Source organism: Podarcis filfolensis (genome assembly GCF_964270895.1).
Source record: "Podarcis filfolensis genome assembly, chromosome: 5".
NCBI lineage: Eukaryota > Metazoa > Chordata > Lepidosauria > Squamata > Lacertidae > Podarcis > Podarcis filfolensis.
In genome coordinates, this window is record NC_139608.1 from 35,646,575 (window position 1) to 35,657,532 (window position 10,958).

General features: G+C 40.4%; 1 protein-coding gene across 6 annotated transcripts; it reads left to right on the forward strand.

Moving 5' to 3' along the window:
• Window positions 1–30: 30 nt before the first annotated feature.
• On the forward strand, window positions 31–10,756 carry PIGX (phosphatidylinositol glycan anchor biosynthesis class X). Of its 6 annotated transcripts, none has more exons than XM_083613951.1 (7): window positions 31–162; window positions 2,749–2,848; window positions 3,730–3,787; window positions 4,523–4,664; window positions 5,846–6,059; window positions 6,298–6,398; window positions 7,233–10,756. In XM_083613951.1, exons 2-7 carry the CDS (start codon window positions 2,761–2,763, stop codon window positions 7,389–7,391), a joined length of 762 nt encoding a protein of 253 aa, XP_083470077.1. In that variant the 5' UTR covers window positions 31–162; window positions 2,749–2,760; the 3' UTR covers window positions 7,392–10,756. The 6 variants fall into 6 exon arrangements, with proteins under 6 accessions (XP_083470077.1, XP_083470072.1, XP_083470074.1 ...); XM_083613946.1 differs by having other exon boundaries at window positions 50–261; XM_083613948.1 differs by lacking the exon at window positions 31–162 and adding an exon at window positions 217–314.
• The last annotated feature ends 202 nt before the right edge of the window (window positions 10,757–10,958 follow it).

Here is a 10,958-nt window from a genome sequence, read left to right on the forward strand (position 1 = left end):
GCCGCTCCATCAGGCCCCCTTCGGCATTGCTGTCCCTGAATGTGCCTGCGAAGGGACGTCTTCGCAGAGGTTCCGCGGAGCTTCTCTTTGCTTTTCCTCGCTTCCTTTCCTTCTCCCTATGGTTCTGAGAAAGGCGGAGGCGGAGGCCCTGGCTAGGTGGAGGTCAGTCCGACTATGCTCTCCAAGTCAGGCGCCCATGGGCACGCTCTGGAAGGGGGGGAGGACCTTGGTTGTGGGCGGAAGAGGCGGCGCGTGCATGAAGTAAGGGGGCACCGTTGGGCTGCGTGGGGTTTAGACCCCGCGGCCCTCTCGAGGTGCGGGAAGAGCTGGCCCTCCCGCCCTCGTATCTTCAGCCCGGGAGGCAGCATATTCCGAGGGGATACTCTCGACTGGGTGCTTGCGGGAAGCGGGTGGGGGAGCTCAGTGGCCCTGCGGACCGCCAGCCTTCGCTCGCAGAGCTCCTGGTCAGGGGTCGTGGGAATGGTCGCCTAGCAGCGTCGCCTAGAGTGACATTTAGACCAAGCGAAAGGGCTGCGTCCTGGGGCGCCGCTAGATCTTCTCCTCTTCGGGGGAGCCTGGGGTGGTTGCTGCTTCAGAAAGTTGCACTCGCCGCCACTAGTTTTCGGATTGCTTCCCCTCTCTCCCTTTGTGCCCCCAAATGCTTGAGATAGGTATTCTTCGGAAGGTTGAATGTTCCTGCCTCGTGCGAGTTTGCAAAATAATTCAATTTGCTTCAAAAATTCCAAACTGTTGACAGAAGTGTCTTTAATACGACAAGTAGAAGGGTCTTCTCTTTTTATATAGTTCCTCCTCTATGCGGAGGGGGGGAAAAGATTATTTCACTGGGGCTTATTTCCTTGTAAGTCTGTTGGTGGCTCGGGCAGGCTTCTTGGCTGCGAAGCTCAAAGCTCCCAAGGGAACATAGCTGGCAAAAACAGGAGCACTCTTGTATGAATGATATAAATATATAGCGGGCATGAGATTGGAAACACATTATTTATATTATTTATTTAATAGAATTTATATACCGATTAATCATCCAAAACCCCTAAGTGGTTACAATCAAGTGGTATATAAATTTTGTGAAATAAATGATAAACAACAAAAATATTCATTAAAGTATTGATAAAATTGAATGTTAAGAGCAAATATAAGTAAAACCAACAGTTGTTAACAATGTACATAATTAAATAAAGTATGGGTAAGCTTGCCTAAAAAAAATAATCTAGCAGGTGCCAAAAACAATACAGTGAAGGTGCCTGCCTAATATCAGTGAGGAGTGCTGTCACACTGGAGTATTGGTTTCTTGCAAGTGGCACTTGTAAAAGTGCCAGTTCATACATAATAATACATACAAAGTAACATACATACATATGATTTGTTTGGCCACATTAAGGCTTTATAAATCCATATACAGTGGTACTTCGGGTTACATACGCTTCAGGTTACATACGCTTCAGGTTACACACTCCACTAAGCCAGAAATAGTGCTTCAGGTTAAGAACTTTGCTTCAGGATAAGAACAGAATTAAGTACTTAACCCGAGGTACCACTGTACATGGTAGAATACTGTCAGCATGGACAGTATCTCTGTCAAGGCATCTTCAAAGAACATTCAAAACAGTGGATGGAAAAGGCTGTAGGGTGGAGTAGTTATGTCCCTGGTTTTATGTCCCTGGTTTTCTTCCAAAGAGGGAAAGAAAGAGGAATACACAGCTCTCCCCACAGGCTATACACTTGTGATCTCTGATTCTGTGACAAGGTGGCTTAGGTGCTGCAGTGCCATTAACTTCATATGCCTGTATACGTTGTAGTGACATGAATAGAGTGTTGATTCTCCTTGGTTATCTTCCCACAGTGCCAATTTCCACTTCCAAGCAGGAGTCATTTCCCCACCCACCTGCCACATTATCTTTTCTCGTCTGAGGATATGGATGGGAGTGCATTGCTCATCATGAACACTTACTACACAATAACATTTTAACTAGAACAATGCAGTGTAGGCTAGATAAGTTAAATACAGACATCTGACTTTCCAGGCTTGGGTGCAGGGGTTGTGCTTTTTTTATAATTATGATCAGAGTTTTCATATGGCTGAGTTAAGTGATTCTAAGTTACACTTTTGTTAATTTTGTTAGACACTGGGTTTCAGAGACATATGAGCAGGGATAACATTGATTTAAACATGGCCTTCAGATGGCTAATTGTAGGGCCCATATGGACATGGCAGTGTATATCTTATATTCCTTCATTGTTGTGAAGCTCTACATTATCTCAGGCTTTCTGTGTAATTGGGGCACAGATATTCATAGTTTGAGCCAAAGCATGCTGTGATACAATCCTGAGAAGGTCTGGAAAAATGCACATACCCTAAAAGCAATAATGTTTCACTTTGCTTATTATTTTCTTTCTTGGGAATTTCCATTTAAAGACTTATCTTAGAGCAGGGGTAGTCAACCTTTCTATACCTACCACCTACTAATGCATCTTTCTTGATGGTAAAATTTCCTTACCGCCCACCAGTGCTCGATGGAAGGAGGATTCAGCTTGTGCCGTAGAATCCCCTACTGCCCACCTAGAATCCAGAAATGCCCACTAGTGGGTGCTAGGGACCAAGTTGACAACCCCTGTCTTAGAGTGAATTAATTGTTACTGTTACTGTTACTTTCACACAGTTTTGTCACAAATCAAGTTCTAAGCCATGGACAAAAGCTCCTATTCTTTAATGTGATTTGTTTTTCCTTGTAGTTTTATTCTGAGATGTTTCAGCAGGAAAAGAATGTGCTTCTTCAGACAAGTATCCACTCATTTTGGATCATTTTTTGTGTGTGCATACCAAAATGCTTGTGTAAGTTGAAATCCATGTTATTTTCCCGAAGCTAGTTGGTGAACAAACGTTGTACATTATTCTTTTTCTTGGATTCCATATGCGTTGCAGAGTGCTTAACTGTCCTTTATTGATACTGTGTTTGCATTTTTAATAGATGTATGCAAATCCACTTCATTGCCTTATTGACTATCTTCTAACACATTCAATAAGCTTATGTCTTTTTCCTTTATGTAAAATCATTTTACATTGTTGAGCAGTCCACTGAGCCCACAGGAGTAACTCAGGACCATTGTGAGTCTTTAGACGGCAATATTTAAACTGCCTAATTAGAAACAAGTGTTTTGATATCTACTCCTAGCACATCCCATCTTCTTCTGCATTTGAATGTCTTCCTCCACCCTGAGGAGAAATCAGCAGCCATTGATTTATGCATTGCTTCTCTACCCAGGGAAACACAATGATGATTTCTGATTGTTGCTAGCTTCTTTCCCTCTCTCTGACATAGAGGGAACACTGTCAGAAACAGTGGAGTGTTCTGGTTGTTGGAAGGCTCAGTTTTTTGTGGTGGGAGGCTCACTGCAAACATAGATCTTTTGTTTTTCTTTAGCTGTAAGCTGTGCCTTCTAGAATTGGTGGTAGGGAGGTGGAAGGGCTAGTGTGGTTGCCACTGGGTTATTTAGGCTATTAGTCAGCAACTAATTGCAAAACTGGATTAAAAGTCTGTTGTCTGCCATGGCTTCAAAAGAGAATAATCTTTTTATTGATCAAAATTACTTCAGTTCCTCTGTCCTGTAAAAGGCGTTCCTAAAGAACAGAAGAACAAACTCTGACTGTGTTGAAATGGTGTTTTAGATTGCTTTAAAATATGTCAGTTTCTCATGTATTTTCTGTTTTTATAGATGCACAGAACATGTGTCCTGAGGTCAGGCAACAGCTTTTGAAAGATGGCTTTCACAGGTGGGTTTATGACCAACAGATATTGGTTAGTGGTTCTGTTATTAGTGTCTTAATAAGACCTCTTTTGCATCTGCTTTACCATGGCAGTATGTACGTAGTCAAGTGAACTGATATGTTAAACTAAATGTACTAGTGGCATGTTTATGGATGCTGTGGGATGCTGGTATTCCATTGAACAGTTGTTAATAAAAGTTGCAGTCTATCTTTAGTCACATGGATTCATAGACAACTCGGACCAATATCTAGTTGTATTGAATCTTAGTCCAATTAAAGTGATGTAGAGCCAATTAGATTGAGACTTCTCAGCTTCAACTGTCCATTAATACAAAGATGAAAAAGTTATATGTTGTGAGTTTCTTCTCAGTTTCAGTGGGGGTTATTACCATTTATTTATTGCCACATACCAGAAAATGGTCTCAGAGCAGAAATATGGAAAAAGACACAAAGCTACAATTAAAACACTAGTTAGTTAGTTAGTTGCTTTAACTTGCCGAGGGCAACACAAAGCAACTTACAACCAACAATTAAAACACATAAAATTGAATGTTAGTGATAAATCTCTCAGAAACATTCTCAGTTTCCCCAGACCCAAATATGTGGGGCCCTGTAGCCATAGGAAAAAACCTGCAGATTAAAAATATAGTAACACAGTCTTTTAAAAGTACTTTATACACAAGTGAGATTGGTATGTTTTGAAGGCATTCTGTTGTAAAAGCTTCTTGTTTTAAATGTTAGAAATCTGCTGATTCGGGTAAATATCAGTACAGCTGACGAAAGCCTCAGAAACTGCATGGTGGCAACTAAGGTACACTTACCAAAAGGACTATATGTGGATCCCTATGAATTGACATCTTTACAAAACCACAATCTCACTGAGGTAAGGTTTTTGGGATGACTTTTGTGGGCGGGGAAAGCTAATAGGGCACGAAATGGCTAGATGTACATAAAGTTAGGCTTCTAATGGCATAAAAGCACCTCTCCCTTCTTGGAAGCAAACAGTTATGAGCCTAACTGCTCTATCTGTGGCAGAGCAATACTATACATACCTCCTCTTAAGTTAGCCCCACTGAACTCAGTGGGACTTGATCCCAGATGAGTGTGTATAGGATTGTCAGGGATGATGGGAGATGTAGTGCAACAACTTCTGGAGGGCACCAGGTTGGCTACTTATGGCATAAAATCTTGATAATCAAAGACGGACCAAATCATACTGGCCTTACATAGCTTTTTGGATCCTTGTAACTGTTATTGTAAGTGCTAGCTGTAATGTTACATTCCTGTGTTCATGTTTTAAAGGTACAAGTAGGCACTCGATTAAGAAACCATTGGAGATGAGTCTATTTTGGGTATTTGCCAAACACAATACAGTGCCTCCCCTGCTTCTTTCTGAAGTTGTCTTTATTACTCACATTGTTTTTAACTTCCATTTTACTTTACTGACACCCCTGACAATTTTCGCTTGCATTGTTAAGTTGTTGTTAAGAACATTATTTCACAATACAAGCATCCCCCCTTCACTTACACACATTTGACTCACGTGCAACTGCATATATGTGCAGTGCCAGGAAACAAACAAACAAACAGACAGACAGACAGACAGACAGACAGACAGACAAACAAACTCTAACCTGAGTGGTGGGAGAGAGCTGGAAAGTCCTTGTGGCTCACAAGGAGACCTTCCCCAGAGCCCAAAGAGGACGACAGTGAGCCAGAAGTCCAGAAAAAAAAGCCTCCAAAGAGCCTCCAAAGACTCAAAAATGGCATACGGGAGCTCCCCCTTCTGCCTCTCTACCCCACTCAACAGCTGTTGGGCAGGAAGCTATAGATACTGCATTGGGCTCCCCAGTTACAAACATTTCACAGAATGTAACTCCCAAATAAGTGGGGAGTCACCTGTACAGCATTACTAACAGACAAGTACTGTACATGAATAAATCACTGGTACCAGCCTTGGGGCTTCTCTACAAGATACGGTAGCTGTGGTGCTACTGCCTATAATGGGATTATATTGTGAAATAATGCCCTGCTTTTAATTATGTTGTTATACTTTTTCTACAGGCACTGATGATGGCAGATAACATAGATTTGGAAGCTCCCGAGTACTTAGCTGCTGACGTTTCTGTCCTCGTTTATATGAGACCTGACCCTGAATGCTTTTCCTGTTTTAGAGCATTATTACCTCTGCACTGCCGGTATCATCGGCCGGCAGAGAATGATGGGAAAGTCTCTACTGTACTGAAGAGTCCAGATCTATTTATGCATTGCCAAAAATGTAAGCGAGACTGACTTTTCTTCTTTGGGGAATGAGAATGGGAACAATTGGAAGAAGAATAAAAACAGGGCAATATAGAATCATTAAAAATTTGGGGATAAAATATTGTATTTTTTATAGAAGCATTAAGGAGATGGGTAAAGATAGATACAGAATTGAGAGACATACTTCATGAAAAATATGAGTGATCTCTTTCCTGAATATTAAGTTTATGTTCTGTTTCCCCCCTCTCTTTTAGTCTTCCTTTCACTGGAATGTTTGAAAGAAACTGAAATAGAAGCTCCATGTTCTCAGAAGAATATACACACATGCCATTGGGATAGCATGAAGTTCAAAGATGTGTGTTCATACTTCTTACATCTCTTAGTTTTTCTAGAAATAGATCTGTCTGTAACAATTTTGATTCATCTGTTTTAATTTTTTGTCACTGCTTGGTCCTGGTAAATAGGCTCCACTTGGATTTTAGTAGCCTAAATGTTCATAGGATTGTAGCTCTTGTTTCCAGCTGAGAAGGCTGTTTGGCTGGAAATGCTAATCTTCAATTTTTTCACCACATTACTATATGGAAAAATGATTTAAGGCTACAATCCCTTCCCTGCACATGGGATGAAACACCACTGGACTTCCTGGAACTTGCTCCTGAATAGTCATGTGTAGGATTGAGCTGTAAAGTTGGTTGATGCAAGGCAACTTTTAAGATGCTGAAACAGACTGTTAGGCTAAGAAGCTGCTTGCTTGCAAGTCGCCTGACCAGAAAGCAGCCAGTATAGGCTGTAGGTAGATAAGGGTGGGGCTGATAAGCAGATGGGAACTTCCACACTGCTCCTGGTGGCTAATAAACCTCAGAGGGAATCATGGGAAGGGGAAAGAGGCAGAGATTTTCTCTTGTGGATAAAGTAACTGGAAATGAGTGGTAGGCTGGATTATCTTTTCTTCCCTATGATGTGAGCAGTTCTTTGGTCTGACAAGGAAGACCAAGAAGGTAATGTTGCCTGCTTCTGAAGGAAGCAAGGAGCAGCTGCCCCAGGCTCTGAAAGGTATGGGGTGGCTGGATTGCAATACATTTTTAATTAAAGAATATAGGAAGAGAAATGATTACAGTTAAATTGTGAATATACATTTTGAATGAAGGTGGCCCTATTTGACTTCTAATGTGCAAATCTTCTTTTGTAGGTAACCGAAGAACTGAAACTGCAGATACCAGTTGGGCTCAAACACCATCTTATGTTGGTATGCACAGTGACTCTTGCTACCACAATAATGTGTTCCAGTCTTATCCTTTCAGCTTTATTCAAGCATGGATGCTTCTCCTTTGTTCAGAGCTCACAGTAAAACCGAACAAGGTTATTGAATCATCATGGAAAAACTGTCTAAATACACCAGACAAACCAGAGACAGGAACAGAAGAAAAGGCTTAGAATTGGCCCAGCATCACAGACTGGGAGCAGGCCAAGTGCCTCTTACTTGACTGTGCGGTATCATATGCTTGGCTGCATTGCTTTTGATCTGTTCTAGTCTCCTCGCCCCGATTTTGTACATGTTTCCTGAATAGGCTGATCTAGTATCAGATAAATATGTGCCTTCAAAATTGCCATGTAATCAAATTTTGAAATAGTGAAACCTGCCTAACTTAACAATTCTGATATCACCAATAAAGCGGGGGTGGATAATTTTTTGAACCCTAAAAAACCCACACACAGGTTCTTTTTTCATGTGTAGTCAATCATAGATATAAGACAAATAGAAACAATTATAAGTGGCAATAATACTTTGGAAGGAAGTGTATAAACTGTTCATTTTTAAACCATGAACTGGATAAATATGTCTCAGAAGATAACAGAACAGGTGGAATTATTCCAAGTTCTGAGAAAACACTGGATGTAAATCATTAGCGTTGAAAATACAAGGAAATACAGGGAGGAAATTGCTTCATTAATGGAAAAACTGAGCAGCTCCAAAGATTCTTAACTTTTCTATTGTCAACAAACTTCACACATCAAGTGGCTACTAGTATGCAAAATAGGTTCAAAGGGAAAGATGTGCCACTTTCCATATTTGTGGACAGCATAAAATATTTACCAATTCATACATTAAATAAAAGAAAATACTGGTACCTCTTTTTTAATGTACAACTACAGTTTATGGCTGAATTTACGCCATTTGGTTGTTTCTTACCTGTACTGGTCTTGTCTCTGAATTATTAAGAATTTTCTTTGGATCTCCACTAAAACTATATCAAAGACTTGTTTTGTGGCATCTTTCGCTAGCTGATGAGATGCTTTTAACACTGGTCTTTTGTTCTCCCCGTACAAAGTGCTGAATGATGATCGCTGAGGCAATACTTCAGCTACTACCTCAGGTTCTCTGTGAAGATTGCTCTGCATCTGTTTGGGGGAAGGGAGCCACTGCAGAAAACAATTGCAGATGGGTTATTTTTGTTTCTCCACTTTCCATATATGAGCAGCTGTAGCACATAATGGGAGGACAGCTGTGAGCTTCAGTTGTTTATCTTATCCTTGTTTCCTTTTAGTTTAATGTCAATTTGACAGTTTTATACTGCATACTATGGATCCAAAGCTGGTCTTCTTGATCATGTCATCAACAAGTTTCATGTTTAAATGTTTCCCCTTTTGGTAAGATTACATGCATTTGATACATAAGACTTTTGAACTGCAAGTCTGGATTTGTTCATTTAGGTATAATGGAATAGAAATAGTTCCATGAAAAAAATTATCTTGATAAAATCAAAATGGAAGCATGCCTAACAAAATTGTATAGAAAAAGCATGAGGATAGTTCTCCATGAAGTCAGAGATTTATTCAAAAGATCCTTTTCAAAAGTGCTGCACCATTATATTTCTGAATACAGGTCCTTCAGTACCTTGCTAGTTGGATCTGTGAATTTGCAGCAGGAAAAGCATATGAATGCGCATCAACATTACATCACAAGCACATTTTCCAACACATAATAGCTTGTGTCCTGGAAAAATGGCAGAATTTGTGTGTTGAGTCTGTCCAGAGAATACATGTACTGTGTACAAGCAAGTTGCTTGGCTTATTCAATGTGTACATTATAACAGGATGAAACCTACTGGAAAATAGTTTATTTTCTACACTTACTGGAATGTGCCTGGACATCTAGGAATGATAGCTAAGGGTTTGCAGATAGCTTTGTCTTTTGGTGGTGATTCTAGTTTTGTTTAACGGAAAAACAACTGTTGTATGGAACTGGAGGTGAAGTGAGAGGCCCAAGCCTCAGGATATGTAAATAGCATGAAAGGTCAATAGAAGATTCCAGCTGTCAGCATCAATTTCTGTAGGAGCTGGAAGGCAGACATAAAGCTGTTGCATGCACTCTTTGCTCTGGCTCCCATTCAATTATTGTGCATCTCTCTCCTCCACCCACTCAAACATAATTGCAGTACTCAAGTGATAACATTAAAAGGGCTGTTTGGGAGAAGGTGACTTAAATTATGTATATATCGGTAACTATATTGGGTGGATGGTTAGCTTGCAGCCAGTTTGATGTATCATCAGTGTACGGTCAGTCCAGCTGTGGCTCAGATTTCACAGATACCATCTATCACAAGGAGACTGTTCTTTTTCAAGAAAGGGCTATGAAATTTCTCTCAAGGACCAGTGTTCTTTTAATTTATAAAAAATGCACATTTTAATAACCTTTTATTATGTTAAAAATGGAATGGATGGTTTTAAAAAAAATATTTCCACAAAAGGAGGAACTGGGGGGGGGATATATAATATGCTGCTGCAGAGTCCCACTGGCAGCACTAGCTGGTGCCTTGAGCTGGAAATGCTGAATGGGCAAGCAAGCTCTCTGCTTGTTATTTCTTTCTAGCTGATCATACAAGATAGAGCTTGTCCCATGGGAAATTTCTTGTACCCTCAAATATTTTTTTCTATGGCAGCCTGGCCTTGGTGTTTATATAAGCAAAGAGACGCTGCAGTGTCAGTATTATGAGTTCTGTTTTTTTAGTGTTACATGTTGTATAGTCACTAGGGAGGGGTGCATGTGCCCACTGCTTTTTCTGATTCCTAGAGGATGATTCATTGTTAACTTTCTTTGGGTTTGGCTTGCAGAAATCAGTACATCTAGTGATAGCGGCCAGAGAAACATGCCAAATGTGGACTGAGCCAGGGTTTTAGGCCTTTATTTTTCCCGTCAAGACTTTCTCAGTATTGATACAAGAACTGCTAAGTGTTAAGTAAACATGAATATATGCACTTTAGCATATACCATCCTAAGAGTTTTGAATGAAACTGTAAACCCACTTCAATCTGGTTTTTCATCCAGAACTGAAACTGACTTGGTTGTTTTGTGGGGGCAGATTTTAGCTGGTTGCATCCTGCTATGGAACTCCCTCCCAAAGGAGATTGATTTGGCACTGCCCTGACTGTATTCCAGGTACTAGGGGAATTCTTTCCTGTTGATCTGGGTTGGGTTTAATTTGTTTTCCAGTCTGGTTTGAGTCAATCACTTGGTAATTGCTTTGGCATTGTGGGTGCTGCAATTGTTTTTGAAGTGTATCACTGATTTTATCTGGAATTTAATGGTATGTCAGCATTGTTTTAGGCTTCTGTGTTTTATGGTTAATACTTTTCCGTTCAGCAGATGTGGATGACTTTACAGACGGTAAAATGATACATATATGTATTTTAAATAAAAATGGTGATACTGAATGTTCATTTTTGAAGATAAGTCTTTCATGCTATACTGTATGGGTAAGGAGGGCATGGGAAATGCTTGAATGTTTGGTGGTTTCTGGCTCTGATCAGAAGCAAGAGGGCTAGGAGGATGGAAGAAGGCAAGAACTAGGTTTGTGGGTATCTGCAGATCCCGTATCATTTTTGCAGAGGCAACAGCTCAAGACCTTTTTTTGTG

What these genes read in the sequence shown, in the direction of transcription:
- PIGX (XM_083613946.1), top strand. Translation starts at nt 175, where the DNA reads ATGCTCTCCAAGTCAGGCGCCCATGGGCACGCTCTGGAAGGGGGGGAG. An exon ending in TTGAAAGATGGCTTTCACAG is followed by an intron (nt 3,788 to 4,522) that starts GTGGGTTTATGA and finishes TTTAAATGTTAG; the next exon opens with AAATCTGCTGATTCGGGTAA. An exon ending in ATAGCATGAAGTTCAAAGAT is followed by an intron (nt 6,399 to 7,232) that starts GTGTGTTCATAC and finishes CTTCTTTTGTAG; the next exon opens with GTAACCGAAGAACTGAAACT.